We start from the raw sequence: 17086 nt of genomic DNA, 5'->3' as shown, positions 1-17086 counted from the left end.
CTTATTTTATCTAATATATATTATAACTCCGTTGCAATTGAATTGTCTATATGTCCAGATAAAATTTTGCGTTGTGGAATTCATAGTTTTTTGTTTTTCTTTTTTAAATATTTTTGAGAATTATTGGGCAATTACTTCATTAGAGTTTTTTTTACCCATAGAAGTTGTCAGTTTTATCTGAGACTCTGTCATTTTGAGTTGTTCCTTGTAAATCAATTTGAATTCTCCTGTGCAATATTTTTCTATTTGAAACTTCATTGCATTTTCATTTTTACCAAATATCATGGATGTTTTATTACATCTTACTAGCTTCTGTATTAAAAATGATTTGATATTTGATCTAGGAGTTCTCAGTTTATTCAGAGAATGTATCATGTTCCATTGTTCCTTGTTTATGATTTTCAGATCTGCTGTAGAAAACTTTTCTATTTGAAAATACTTTTTTCATAAAACAGTATTTAAGTGCTTTTTTTTACATTCTTCTAGCTACTGTGTTGAACAATGTTTTGATATTTGGTCTTGGCGTTATAATTGTGTTGAATTTTACCATGTTCATGGTTTTAAGATCTGCTGAGCGGTCACTTTCAATTTGGAAATACTTTAAATCTTTAAATACCCACATAAAATTGTTGTCAATGTTTAGTTATGAGTAAAGGTGTAATACCACCAAATCATGGTACGTCACATCCGGTTGCATACGAAAGTAGGTCTAAATAAATATTCCCTTGAATTTGACCGTTGTAGGTAATTAATCCTACATTTTATTGCAGTAAAACTATTTCTGTGTCATAAACATATGTCTTGGGTATTTCAAAACACCATTATTTTTTATTTGTGATTTCTATAGAAAATTTTGTAATCTTGAGGTTACATGGTGACTAAACCTTGTATGCAGATAGAATAAGGGGAGAAATTTGATTGGTTAACTTCCAATGATGGTTATTTTCTTAAATGCAATGAAATGTTATGTGAAACTTTTTCTATAGAACTGGACAGGATACAACTTTACTCATGCCAAGTGTTTCTTTATTTGAAACAAAGAAAAATTCTGCACATTTTTTTGAAAAGTGCAAATTTAACAAAGACTTATAGTGGAAAATCAATGGTGGTATTACACCTAAAGGTTAACTTGGTGCATGATTACGTGGAATATCTTTATGCTTTCGTAGTAATAGTGATATATTCTCAGTCTGCTTTTGTTAGAGAAATAAGTAGTATAACTGAAATTATTAGTAATCGTAATCATACCAATTGATAAAACTATTTTTTAATGTTTTATTGAACAAACATAAATTAACAGTGATTGTGGACATAAATCAATGTCAAATCACACTTGAATAATACTGTAATCAGTAATTTTTCTGTCAGAAAAAATATTTTATTTTGTACACTAAAATTTGAGATTGATGCTGGCAAATTGATTGTGTAATGTAATTTTACAAGTGTAAAACTTCTAACAAAAATTGTTTATAAATTTTTGTATTTCTATTCCATGCACTTTAATATCACCCCTAAATAAACCTATGTGAATAAACTTGTTAAAAAATCTTTTCTCTTGATAAACAGTTGACAAAGTTTCTGATATTTAAATTACAGATTCCATTTGAGGTTAGTAAGACAAACATCAGATGTTTGGAAAACTTATTTGACCCAAGCTTTGGTGCATTGATATGCGGAGGTGAAATGGTCAAATGGCTGCTGAAAATAGTGCACACATCTGATACATCACTGAGTAAAGAGTCCACTAAAGATACAGCAGCATCTTCACCAACGAAAGAACCAACCAAGGAGTCTCTCAGAGAGAGTATTGCAACAAATTAAAACAATAAAGAGACATTTGATACTTCTACTGCCACATATTGTTAAAAAAAATTCTAACAAATATCATCCTTTATGACAGTTGTTTTTGGATTAAAACATTTTTTTGGCAGAATATGAGTGATTAATTTCATGCTACAAAAAGACAATTTCATTGTTGCCACTGAGTTATTTTTTAATTGAGATTTTTTTTTGCATTTTTTTTTCTAAACAAGTCCGTCATAAGAATGCATTAATTTGAAAAGATAAAAACTTCTGAATGTTTAACTCTAATCAAGATTTTGAAATGTAACAAATTTGATGAACTAATGCATATTTAAAGCCTGTTTGAGGGCAGGTCTGCATTAATTTTTAATGAACATTAATGTTTTAAACAATGACCTATCCATCTTTATCATACGAAATATCCTAAATAATATAGAAAGGAAAACATAAAGAAAATTATAATTAGAAGAAAAGGTCTCATTTGTATAAGAAAAAAAAACACCATTAGCAGTTAATAGATGCAAAATGAATACCACACCAATTCATTTACGTTTTATTTCATAAATATCTGGCTTATTTTAAACAAATGATAAAGGGGTAAAATGTTGTTGTACACTTATTCTATTCCGTCCTCTCTAATATTGCATTTGTATTCCAATATTATGATAATCTGTGATATTTACACTAATTTATTTTAATATAATTTTGTAATTTATACACTTTTTATTATTACTTTATTTACTTGCAAAGCAAGTATTTGATTGCTGTTAGGACACACTTTTGTGTGCTGTTGTTTATCTTGTTCAAAGAGATATTTTATTACATATATGAATATCTCATTAAATTATTTGCAGTTCTATTGTTGTTTGGATTTTATTTATACAAAGTTGACACGAGGAATTGAGTCTGAACAGCCTGTATGAATTGGAAGAAATAAATTAATTAACTGCTAATCCAGCAGTATATATCAATTTATACTGCAATCAGCTAGTTTACTGTACAGATAAAGCTATACGTATAAACGTTAGCTTTATACGTCAATGACCCCAACTGACCTATAAGCCCCGTCTCCTTATTGTATTTCATCAACAACATCACCTCACGACCATGACAACGTTAATTAACAATGGTCAAACTTTTTTCAATTTAAACTTTTATATCTTCAAATTGGTTATTTATATATCATGTTTATCAAATGATATTAATTAAGTCATTTTCCCTTTGTAATTCCTTAATACGCCAATGTCTTACCACCTGGACTACGCTCATAGGGAAATACCCCAAAATAGTACCTCAAGAGGGAAATTCCAAACACTTTTTTTAACAATTTTTGTTATACATGTTTTTTTTATTTTTCATTTTTTTTTTTCGATTTCAGTATAAAAACAATATACGTATAATGTCTTGAAATATGAAATTTATTTGTATTCGGCACGAAACGGGAAAATGCTCGGTAGAACCTCGCATTTTCCCGTTTCTAAGCCTCATACAAATAAATTTCATATTTCAAGACACTAGACGTATATTGTCTAAGTGTTATCTAAGCCATAACAAATTAATGAGGTATGGAGATACTTGGTTTTTCCCAAGGTAAGAACACTGAGTCTGGTTTACATGCAGGAAGTGCTGGACTTATTAACATCATTGAACAGACCATGTGATTTCTCATCACATTCCTTGCAGCCAAATAAGCAACTATTCTACACTATCTTGCTACCAGCTAGGAAAATTTTAAGTTATCATATATCTCAGTTTAATTCTGTGTGTGAGTAGAGATTTTCAAGAAAATTATTATTTAGATATAAAAAGCACTAACACAATGTAAAATAGTATTGCTAAGATTGTCTCTGATAAAGTGGATTGACTAACAGATGAAAATCATTACATCATACAAACATATAATTCATAAGAAGTTAATTTTGTTAATGACAATGGGCAAAATGTAGAACTCAAATTGATATATTTCTAATCAAATGATTCATGCAACAATTTTACTTGGTTTGCTGTTTTACCTCAGTATTATTATTGCATGGATTTGCTCATTTATTTTAATAATTTCTTAACATACAGCATTTACTTTGTGATAATTATTTGGATTCTACATTTGAGCTGCCATTGCATAATTTTCAGTTAAAGAGAAAATAGCACAATGTTTTTGTTAAATATATTTAATTACATAGTATTCTTTTTCTCAAGCGATTTATTAAAAAAAAATCAAATTGGCAAAACATAGCTGTTTATCAATACAAGTTCTATAAGGAAGCTTTACTAAAAAGAATATTGATAGAAGGATATATACAGTTTGAGCAATGTTTACTTTTTAAACATAGCTAGAGTAGTAGAGAGAGAGAAAAACATTTTGTCTATTAAGCATTCAATTCTCAGCAGTAAGGTTTCAAACTTTTAAGTTCATATGAAATTGCCAGAATCCTGCGTGATACTAGACTTTCAACTTGACAGTCAAAACTTACTGAAAGAATATCACATATGATATACTTAAAACAAATATATAATGATAGAGAGAAAAATGAAGAAATTTAATAAATCGTAAGCATTACCTATGGCAACGTTATTAAGACAAGACATGGAGATTTTAGATTTTGTTAGTGTAGGCATTGATCAATAAAATTGAGAATGGAAATGGGAAATGTGTCAAAGAGACCAACCCGATTAAAGAAAAAAACAACAACAGAAGGTCACCAAAGTCTTCAATGTAGCGAGAAATTCCCGCACCCGGAGGCATCCTTCAGCTGGCCCCTAAACAAATATATACTAGTTCAGTGTTAATGAACGCCATACTAATTTCCGAATTGTACACAAGAAACTAAAATTAAAATAATACAAGACTAACAAAGGCCAGAGGCTCCTGACTTGGGACAGGCGCAAACATGCGGCAGGATTTAAACATGTTTGTGAGATCTCAACCCTCCCCTATACCTCCAGCCAATGTAGAAAAGTAAACGCATAACACTACACACATTAAAATTCAGTTCAAGAGAAGTATAAGTCTGATGTCAGAAGATGTAACCAAAGAAAATAAACAAAATGACCATTATACATAAATAACAACAGACTACTAGCAGTTAACTGACATGCCAGCTCCAGACTTCAATAAAACTGATTGAAAGATTATGATTTCATCATATGAACATAAGGCACAATCCTTCCTGTTAGGGGTTTCAATGACCTGACAACAGTATCTTAACTATATCCCTTCTTAATAAGTCTATTCAAAGGTTCTGTTAGTTTCTGAGGTGAAAACTGACACCTTTGTGCTTTATAAAGAACATTTCCATAAAAAGATTTGATGTGAAATACTTGAACGTATAAAAAGTCTGCATGTTGAGCTATATTTACGATTGATGTTCTTATACCGATGATAAAATTTATTAAATTTTTTGACTAGTTTGTGATATCGAAAACCCTGGTGTAATAATTTTTCAGTAATACATAAATTACTCTCGTTAAAATCTAAAACATTGTTACATACACGAGCGAATCGTACAAGTTGAGATATATAAACACCGTAAGATGGTGACAAGGGAACGTCACCATCTAAAAATGGATAATTAACGATAGGAAATGAAACATCATCTCTTTTATAAATTTTAGTATTCAGCTTTCCGTTAGTGATATAGATATCAAGATTGAGGAAAGGGCAGTGGTCATTGTTAGTATTAGCTTTATTTAAAGTAAGTTCAACAGGATAAATTTCTTTAATATACATACTGAAGTCGTCATTATTGAGAGCCAAAATATCATCCAAATATCTAAAAGTATTATTAAATTTGTTTATCAGATGTTGTTTCGATGGGTCTTTGCTTTTTTTTTTGGTCATAAATTGTAACTCATAACAATACAAAAACAGGTTCGCAATAAGTGGTGCACAGAAAGTCCCCATTGGAATTCCGACAATCTGACGATAAAGGAATCCCCAAAGCGAACAAAAATGTTATCTAGTAAAAATTCAAGGGCATATATAGTATCAAAGCAATACCAACTCTTTCAATTTGTCATTTAGCTTGGAATGTGGAATACTTGTATAAAGTGTAGAAAAGTCAAATGTTTTAATAGTATTACAAGATGAAAAAGAGTTAGATTGTTGGTACTCTAAAAGATCTTTGGAATTTTTAAGTATTCACATCTGATTCACGCCACCTGTAGAATAGACAGATTCACAATAACTTTTAAGCCCTTCTTTGAATGCTGATAAAATAGATGTTAATAATTTAGAAAGAGATTTCGTGGAACACTGGGAAGACCCAGCAATATACCGTTGTTTGTAAGGACACTTATGCAGTTTATGTATCCAATACAGTGATGGAAGCTCTAGTTCATCATCTTTGGTTGAAATACCAAAAGTAACATAGAACAAACCTATGATCATCCAGGATTTTCTCTGGTAAGTGTCGTGAGGGTATATGTTGGGTTTCCAAGTGAATTATCAATACCTAATTCGTTTATCAAGCAGTTAATTTAATGAGTTTTACATACAAAAACGATGTTGTTTGGGGCTTTTTCTGCTGGGACAACAACATATTTGTCATGAAGTTAGGAAAAGCGTTTTGCAACATTAGGATCTTTAAAGTTTGACGTAGCATGGGCATTGATAGACCCATTCAGTTTCTTAATTCTGATCTGTATCAACGACCTCACTGCCTTAATCCATTCGGAAAGAGTGTCTCTGTCTTTTTTCTCACGCTTAGCCCATGGCCTGGCATAATCCTCGACCGAATCCTTCGAAATTTTAAAGTTGTATTTCCAATTGATGGATTTCTGCTCACGATATTTTGGACCTTTCGAGAACACATTTCTAGGGAAGCGTTGAGGTCACCGGTAATAACGTGTTCAGCCGGGTAATATGTGAATTGGGAACTAGCACAAGTGCAATCGGGAGGTTTAGACTTGAAGTCGTCAATACTGAGATCCTGCAAAACGGGTCCTACTAAAATGCGCCCGGGAGCGCCTGGGTGAAGAAAAAGCGCCCGGGGAAAAGAAAAAGCGCCCGGGGAATAACAAATAGCGCCCGGGAGAAAAGAATATGCGCCCGGGGAAAATGTGTAGATATCTTATTGGCCAGAGATAAATTTGTGTCGGTGAAATAAGTTATGTACATCGATTTTTTTTTTAATTTTAGACAATTAATTTGCAAATTCAGATAATAGACATTTATAATAAAGTACTATTAAAACAAGTATGAATTTTTCAAAGTTTACAATAATATATGAATACTATTTCGAAAGACAGATAATAATAGATCACAGTTTATGCGGAAGATTTATAAAATGTGAAACTTCAAAAGACATGTTTTTCAAAAACAATATTAAAATGAAAAATGTAAAAAAAAACTTAAATTTCACAGATTAATATTTATCTAATCAAAATTAAAAGAGTTACACGTAATAAATCAGCAAAAAAGCAGTAATATACATGTACAGTAGTTTAATGAAGCGGATAAAAAGCAGGAGTTATTTTAAATTCAAAACTATGCATTAAATTCCTGATAAGCATATATATAGACATTAAAACAGTCAAAGTTTTAGTTTTAAATTATAAAAAGATATAAACATCACTTTCGATGTAGCATCGTACATATCCCAAATTTATATTAAGGACAAAACAAGCAATGATTTTTTTTAAGGAAAAAAAATATTGTTATAAAATATTATTATTTTATTCCCCCGGGCGCTTTTTCTTTTCCCCGGGCGCTTTTTAGTAGGACCGTGCAAAACATGTTTGTAATTGAAATGTTTAGTTGCAATATATTTGGTATAGGTATAAGAAATGATTGGTACAGACTGGTCTTTGAAATAAGGAGGTATTTTCGATTAAACTAATTTATGATGAAGGGTATTGTGATTCAAACCGTATGAATCCACAGCATTGTCAATGAATTCATGTAAAGCACTTAAGTTGAGATGCTCAATTTCAATCTTATTTTCTCTAATATATTAATATTGCTTCTCACTTTAGCTAATGCAGTTTAAAAAAAATCATTATTATAAATTCCCCAAAAAGCGCACTATATTATCGTACATCGTGTTGTACAACTGTCCTATAGCTATGTATAGTAAAGTTATTCACCCCACATTGAGGATCGGGTTTAGACTAGTTAGAACCTCGGACAAAAAATTCTATACTAACTTGAAAATGGTTTTTAATATCATAAAAATTGTAAGAAATTTTTAAATATGAACAAAGTTAAATTAAACGATTTATATAAACTATTAATCAGATTCATTCGAATTCAATTTCAATTGACAAAACAGTTGTAAATGCAGTACACCACTGGTTGGGGAGGGCTGAGAGTTCATAAACATGTAACGCCGCCTGATCCTTTACATGATTGTCTCAGGCCAATAACCTGCAATACAATTATTGTTGATTGCTGGTTGCTATCTGTTATTCTTTTTTCAATCGTATCGAATGTTTGTCATAACTTAGACCTATAATCTGTCTCTCTGGCATGTATTTGGTCAATGTTTTCGGCCACATGGTAAACTTTAAACTTTTTCTGTGATCAAGGGTTGTTTTTCTCGATGGCAATCAAACAAGCACACCTATTGTTATGCTTCATTTATGGGCATTATCTTTCTCGGTCTGTGTGTCCGCCCGTTCGTTCGTCCAGCTTCATGTTAAAGTTTTTGGTTAAAGGTTTTTGTCAAGAGAGTTTCTGATAAAGTTGATTACATTTTTCCTATATGATGTTTCTCATATTAATGCAAAATAAAAAAAAAGTTTTGACCTCAATTTTACTGTCCCCTGAAAACATAGAAAATGAAAGTGCAAGTGTGGCGTTCGTTTACTTTGGACACATTCTTGTTTTTTAAATTTTTCATCAATTATTTTTAAATCATTCATCAGATATATGATGATGTGATTCAAGTCGTTGGAATCAACCCCCCCCCCCCCCCCCCCCCGAAAAAGCACACCATATTATCGTACAACGTGTTGTACAAATGTCCTTCAGCTATATGTAGTATATTTATTTACCCCACATAGAGGATCGAATTTAGAGAAAGTTATAACCTCGAACATAAAAAATCTATACTAACTTGAAAATGGTTTTGAATTTCATAAAAAAATGTGAGAAATTTAAAATATGATCAAGTTAAATGGACCGATTTACATAAACTATTCATCAGATTCATTCGAATTCATTTTTAACTGACAAAACAGTTGTTAATGCTTTGTGCTTGTGTAAAATTTCGTAAACTTAGTATATATACGTAAACAACCGAGTACAATATAATTCAATATACATTATTTTTCTGAAAGACGCAATTGAATTTCTAAAACCTATGTATAGCACTGTACATATTTAGATATAGAATAGACTATAGAATGGAAACTGCTTATTATAATAGTAGATTGTTGTATTTATCAAGTTATTTAGACATAAATGCAAACTGTAGTCAAAGAAATCAAAATCAAATATATGCAGATGTTGTAAACGTGATGGTATGATAAAATAATATCGTATGCTTGCAATAAAAGCTACTTACCCTGATTTAGTTTTTTGGCCATGAATTTATTAGTTTTAAACAACGATATACTACTGTTGCCTTTACTTAACCAAGTTAGTGTATATCAATTTATCAGGACATTACCATTTTGCATGCATGTGTTTGTGGTCTGCTAACTATTTTCCTAGTTTATGATCTTCTATCAATATCAAACGTTTGAAAACGTAATAAAATGTATATAAATAAATGATTGTAAATTTTTAGTTGATACCTGTTTTTAAAGTGTTTTCATGGTTTACTACATATTTAAGACGACAAATAATACCCTCACTGCATAAAGTGATAATAAAAAATAAATGAATTAAAAATTAAAAACTATAACTAATAAAATTGAGAATGGAAATGGGGAATGTGTCAAAGAGACAACAACCCGACCAAAGAAAAAAAAACAACAGCAGAAGGTCACCAACAGATCTTCAATGTAGCGAGAAATTCTCGCACCCGAAGGCGTCCTTCAGCTGGCCCCTAAACAAATATATACTAGTTCAGTGATAATGAACGCCATACTAATTTCCAAATTGTACACAAGAAACCAAAATTAAAATAATAAAAGACTAACAAAGGCCAGAGGCTCCTGACTTGGGACAGGCGCAAACATGCGGCGGGGTTTAACATGTTTGTGAGATCTCAACTCTCCCCCTATACCTCCAGCCAATGTAGTAATGTAAACGCATAACACTACGCACATTAAAATTCAGTTCAAGAGAAGTATAAGTCTGATGTCAGAAGATGTAACCAAAGAAAATAAACAAAATGACAATAATACATAAATAACAACAGACTACTAGCAGTTAACTGACATGCCAGCTCCAGACTTCAATAAAACTGACTGAAAGATTATGATTTCATCATATGAACATCAGGCACAATCCTTCCAGATAGGGGTTTAGTATAAGGCCATCATAACATATATGAGAAGAACATAACCCGTGTCATGCCAACAACTGCTTTTTGAATAAATGTGCTTAGTTCCGATGCAAAGACCCTATAAGTGAATCAATATTAACGCCAAAATATGCAATATTCAATGACCTGACAACTTTATCGTAACTATATCCCTTCTTAATAAGTCTATTCAAAGATTCTGTTAGTTTCTGAGGTGAATACTGACACCTTTGTGCTTTATAAAGAACATTTCCATAAAAAATTTGATGTGAAATACCTGAACGTATTTGAAGTCTGCATGTTGAGCTATATTTACGATTGATGTCCTTATACCGATGATAAAATTTAATAATTTTTTTGACTAGTTTGTGATATCGAAAACCCTGGTGTAAATTTCTCTCGTTAAAATCTAAAACATTGTTACATACACGAGCGAATCGTACAAGTTGAGATATATAAACACCGTAAGATGGTGACAAGGGAACGTCACCATCTAAAAATGGATAATTAACGATAGAAAATGAAAAATCATCTCTTTTATCATAAATTTTAGTATTCAGCTTTCGTTAGTGATATAGATATCAAGATCGAGGAAAGGGCAGTGGTCATTGTTAGTATTAGCTTTATTTAAAGTAAGTTCAACAGGATAAGAATTTTTAATATACATTCTGAAGTCGTCATTATTGAGAGCCAAAATATCATCCAAATATCTAAAAGTATTATTAAATTTGTTTATCAGATGTTGTTTCGATGGGTCTTTGCTTTTATTTTGTCATAAATTGTAACTCATAACAATACAAAAACAGGTTCGCAATAAGTGGTGCACAGATAGTCCCCATTGGAATACCGATAATCTGACGATATACGGAATCACCAAATCGAACAAAAATGTTATCTAGTAAAATTTCAACGGCATATATAGTATGTCCAATTGACATTGTTTTATTGTTTATTGCTACTAAAAATGACCTAAAAGAGTTTGAGCATATATATTCACATTCTGACTTTTTAAATGCCCATTTAATTAGGCGTGTGAATTTTTTCTCAATGAGAATGTGAGACAATGTGGTATACAGGGTAGAAAAATCCAAACTTTGAACAGATTCAAAATCACCAATATAAGCATGCAATTTATCAAGTACCTCCAACGAGTTCTTGACACTCCAAAAGTAATTCATACCACTATTTTCGAACGCCTCATTTGAACAATTTATTATCAGGTTTTTAATTGTACCAAGTGTGCTGGTAAGAAGAATAGACAATTTAGTAATTGAACAATGACTTGAAGACGAAATAAATCTATATTTGTTAGGTGTTTTGTGTAGCTTCGGAAGCCAATACATAGTTGGGACTTTCATTGTATTTGGCTCTGCTTGTAAAGCGGTAGCTAAAAGTTTATGTTTGTTACAGATGTCGTTTTCTGAAAATGGAGTCAGTTGGAAAGTTGGTGAATTGGTGATTTCTTTTTTCAGAACCTCAATGTAAAATTACGTCAAACAATACTAATATTATTAGCAGCTTTTTGGGCCGGGACAAAAACAAATTCCTTGGCTAGTTCTTTTAGTTTATGTTTGATACGAGAAATAGGTTTATTGTGGTTATTGTAAATAGTAAAATGTTCTTTAAAATGTTGAATACGTATATCAACTATCTTCATCACTGAATTAAGAAAAGAGTCCAAATATTTTTTGTCAGCTTTTTCCCGTTTTATCAATTTCATACAGTAAGAATGGAGTGAGTTGTGGATGATATTACGACACCATTCCAATTACAATTGACGGGGGACGATATTTAGGTCCTTTACTGAGGAACGATTTTAGTTCTCGGTCTTTGTCTTTTTTGCTATACAATGAAATGTAAATGATATGTATAACAAGTATTATACAATCAAAGTACTGACATACTGTTTACTCGAATGCCACAAAGACTGGACAACCGACAAATTTATCAGTAATGAAAAAAAAGTGATTATGTAATGATATCAACGCAAGACTTCAATATTTGTACTCATGTAGGCTTCACACATATTAATTTTAAGACAATGTATGGGTCTGCTATGCTCATGGAAATTTTGCTGTATGACACATATAACTGATAGTTAACATAAATGTTTATTTGGTAGAGGATTGAGGTTATAAACCCATCTTGGGACAATCTAAATGTTAAGTAATAGTATCAGAAAAATTAAAGAGCTAGGAAATACACAGACTGATATGTAAACGCCATAAGATGATGGTACAGAAGGTTTTGTTACAACTGAAAAACGTGATGTTGATCCCGCGAAAGCTTAAATCAAGTTTGTCAGAGATTCCTGTTTATATCAGCCCATCTATGTCAATAACATAACTATGCATGAAATAGATAAATATATGTGGCAAAGCGTATACATTCTGTATGATCCTATAATACACATCACTAAATAACTAATTGAGAGACATCGATATATTTTAGAGTTAATTTCAAGAATTAGGGAAACAACGTTTTCTTTTACTTTTCTTTTTACATTTTAGAAGGTTTGGTATTTATTCTGCTTCATATGTGTGCATAAATAAGTCGTTCAGTAGGGATGTACACTAAGTACTAATTGAATTCTCGACTGTTTGTTGAAAAAAATAATCCACATATCAACTAATAAGTTCTTTTTAATGATTTCATGTTCGGTATTTTTGATGTTGGAATCAATGTATATCTCCATAAAGTAAAGGTTTTAAATGACCTAGTTAAAGGAAATTGAATCTTCGAATTTTTTTTGTAAGAAGGTACTGTTAATTAACACGATGAAAATGGTCTTGGGATTGAACATGTGGAATTGGATGGTAGAGCGCAGAAACATATAATTGCAAAATTGTAGTAATAAGATTTTAATAGAAATATAAGATTAACTTATGGTTGACACTTGTTGAGTATATTCTTTCACAATAGCTTCGAAGGCCAGCTTGTACAATAAAAATATTGGAAATAAAAAAGTAATATCTTGGTATTGAGAATAAAAATTAGAGATTGTCATCGCTTTTTAAAGATAATTCAAAAGAAGATATACCAAATTGTGCTTTTCAAAATCTGATCCGAAAGCTTGCTGTGAATTCCAAATTAAAATTAATGGAATTGCCAATAATTATTTTTGAATAAAAACAATTTTAGTCAAGGCTGTGTATGATGGAACAATAAAAATAGTTGTGCACAGACAGAAAAATCCACCACAACCCTTTTATTCTTAAAAGGGTTAGACCCTCGTGTGACTGAATAACATTCATTCATTCGAATTCAGATCAGGTGTCACGTATAGAAGGTAAAATCAATATCTAATTATATAGTTTTGAATGGTTTATTAGATCAAAAACTGTTACAAATAGCACTTATCAGTTTAAATGCAAAAAATGAGACCACAGACAAAATGTAAATAAAATTTTTCCAAAAATATAAATTTCATTAAAAATCGGGAACGATCATCCATTTCACTTGCAATTTACGATAAATACAGACTCTTAATACACATTAAGAATTCTTCAACGTTCATGCATTGCCCAGTATTTTCATTCAAATCAAAATGCATTTTGTCTTTTGCAAATTTGATCTAAATGTATGAAAGAGACTATAGTTTGATATAATTAAACTCATCATAGATACCATATTCGATAGTTTGGGTAACATCGTACCGATCATGCGTACATGACTTACAGAATATTGAGATGTAATAACTAAGATATTAAGGTAGGTATTTTGTATATTTACAATTGAAGAATATAAGAATAATGTTTTTCAAAGTGTTATAATCCCTTTTTGTAATTTTTGAAACTAAAACTATTTTCAAAAAACATATATAGAATCTTCAAACGATATATGTGTACCACAATACAGTTATGGAGTTGACTGTTTTGAGCTATTTCATCACCAGATGATTTTGCATACTGTGACTAAAGGTTTATGACAATTTAAAATCAAACAAATTGAAACACCGAGATCAAATTTGCCAAAAAAAAGCATTATCTTAATCTGAAAAAAATACACCTGACGATTCATTTGCTAATATTGTTTGGTTTTAAGAAAGTTTTGTTACTTCTTATACAGTTATATTTGGTTTGCAAACTTAAACAATCCATTCAAATTTGGACGATCGAGGTGTGCGTATGCCGGATTTTCTCTTCGGCGTTATTATTTCCTTTCAACTAAGCTCAACCGTTGATCCACTATATCGAAGAAAAAATAGAAATGGTATGAACTTTTGAGGGTGAACTCAAGGAATTTATTCAGAATTTAATTCCAAACATACAGCCTTTCAATAATATTAATAAGTTCTACACGGATAATTATTTGCATTTTAATAGTAAAATTCTGAAAAACAAAAAGATTATAATATAAATGAGAATTTTCTATTGTTCTATCAATATATTTTTTAGAAAGTTACAGAGTAAACCTTTTTCGGTCACATTTAACGTAACGACATTCTCATTTTCTCGTATACAGTTATAAAATTCATTAATCACAGTTGTTGCATGATCGTCAGTTTACAAAGACTTCCGCTCCAATCAGTGCTGAGGACCGTCTTGAACTTGCAGTGATGTGAGATATCTTTGCTCCTGGTTGAAGGTTTCACTCTGACTTTGAGGTGAGTAACAAATCCTTTTATGTTTTATTTGCGCTGCACATACTGATTTTGTGTCATGGATACCCCATACTATTCTTGTTTTGTTATACAAGAAAATAAAGATTTACAAGTTTTGAAATTGGAGTGAAGTTTTCTTTTTGAAACTTGTCCAACTAACGATTAAATTAAGTCAAATTTTGTAGTTAGGAAAACATAATTAAGAAGTTTACAACCCTGACTTGACATGTGAATTGACTATAAAAATGCCTATCCCAAATTCACTTATCATATGTGAAAAGCGTATTAAATCTTGAACAAATCTCATAATACGATAATTAAACCTACAAATAGACTAGAGTTTAAATAAAAGACTTGCGCGGTTACGTTTAAAGTATACAATGACTCAGCCTGACAGAGGTTTACTTAATAATTGTCAGGTTTACTCTGACATCTATGTAAATGTATATTGTTATTTCATTTCTCGCTTTAACGCAAACAAGACGAGAAATTGAGTATGTGAATTTTTCGTATGTTAATCATTTAATTATCATTGTACTTATTATTCATTCTCCAACAATATGCATACCAATTAGATGTAGTTTTGCACTCACAGAATACACTGCGACTATTTGGCTTTATTGTTTGTATGTAACATTGACAATAACTTTCATTGCATTGTATCAAATGTACAAGTAAAACCATACGCGGGAAAGGTGCTATTGTGAATAACAATGATAATTTCAAAATTATAATTTATAAAATTGATGCGGGTGAAGTTGTAATTGTGGTTTTCTAATCTGTAGACCAGTGAAGGTCCAGTATTTGATATCTGTAGTTTCTACAAAATGTAAGGCGTACACAGCTTTTTGATGAATTTTTGATGAGTTTGAAAAAGCTCCTCCACTGAACTGATCAAAATACATAAACAAAATTTACTTTATATAGTCCCGTTCGAGTCAAATTTAACTGGTATATATATACCAAAACAAGTAACTTACGAAAACTATAGAGTTGCGTTACTATATGTTTTCTTAATAACAATGATTGTAGCTTAGCATTAACAACATTTGATGATTTTATTCTTTAGGTGTTCACACGGATTAATTGAAATTGAAACTAAAACATTTCTTAACAAACTCTCAACATGGGTATATTGCAAACACTGACACTGTGTAAATCAGAAATTTTTGCATACTTGTTTGGTCGTAATTTAATGAGGTCACTTAACCAAACGATTGCCCGAATTCTATACAAATAAGCATAAATACAAAAAGCAAATAAGATGCTTGCGCCAATTTTTGACGTTAAACTGCAACCTTATCAAGAAAGGCTTTTTCTTAAGGGTGTTTGCTTGTCATGTTTTGGATTTATTTTTCAGATTTTCGAAATCCTCTGGTTTTATCCATTCGAATGCATTAAATATTTTGCCCATGGCCCCTTTTTTTTCTTTTTATAAATCTTTTACATGAATAATTATATAAGCAATTTGTAAAAGTCTTACAAAATCTTATTTGTTTTTAAATAGTTTTGAGAACTTTAACTGGCCATTGATAACGCTATGAAAAATCAAGAGAGAACGTTTTCCCGCCAAAATTCCAATTGCTTATATCTAAAAAAAAACTAAGCACAGTGACCCCTATATATATATTTTTTTGATTCCACAATTAATCCCTTATCAATATATGCAAGTGTTGTGGAACGCTGTTTATTTAGAAACTGAGCAGCGAACTTCCTTAAAGATCAACACAAACAAAGCATAATATCGACAAATTGATCTGGTTAAGTTACAACCAGTGGACAAGTGCAGTCAATTTTTCCAAATTTTGTCATTTTCATTTCATTTGTCATGGTTTAAATTAAAACATTTTGCAAGTAAATATTGAAGTATGTTCGAAGGCGTCGTTAAAAAAACACAGTAACTCAACATATAAAGTGAAATTTTTTCAGATATTTCAATAAAAGCACTTATAAAAATCTGTAATAAGGTCGTTCACTAAATACTAAAATTTATTGTTCAGTGAGAATACCTATATACAAATATAATATAATACAATAAATAACGTGATGAAAATTCAAATTATATCAACTGATGACACATGATTGTTTATATTTTGGAAGAAATCCAAATGTCTTTTAATAGTTAAAATTTGTTGAACTGAAATGACTTTAGGTAAATAAATACATATTTTTATCATTTAAATATTTTCCGAACAAACATGTTTAATGGTATATTTAAGTATTTGATTATCATCTGCATCGAAATGAGCATTCTTTATAACGACGGATA

The 17086-nt window shown here is 30.6% G+C and overlaps 1 protein-coding gene across 3 annotated transcripts in view; it reads left to right on the top strand.

The window, feature by feature from the left end:
- The window catches only part of LOC134682382 (cilia- and flagella-associated protein 54-like), a 67250-nt gene extending 64811 nt beyond the window's left edge, over nt 1-2439 (top strand). For 2 of the 3 annotated variants that reach the window (XM_063541764.1, XM_063541763.1), the window contains one exon: nt 1597-2439. In XM_063541764.1, the coding sequence (XP_063397834.1) occupies nt 1597-1821 (225 nt within the window). In that variant the 3' untranslated portion in view covers nt 1822-2439. The remainder of the gene's footprint in view (nt 1-1596) is intronic. The other variant, XM_063541765.1, reaches the window with a different exon arrangement.
- Nucleotides 2440-17086: the final 14647 nt, after the last annotated feature.

This window comes from Mytilus trossulus, chromosome 1 (assembly GCF_036588685.1).
Source record: "Mytilus trossulus isolate FHL-02 chromosome 1, PNRI_Mtr1.1.1.hap1, whole genome shotgun sequence".
NCBI lineage: Eukaryota > Metazoa > Mollusca > Bivalvia > Mytilida > Mytilidae > Mytilus > Mytilus trossulus.
This window is presented reverse-complemented; position numbering and strand designations above follow the sequence as displayed.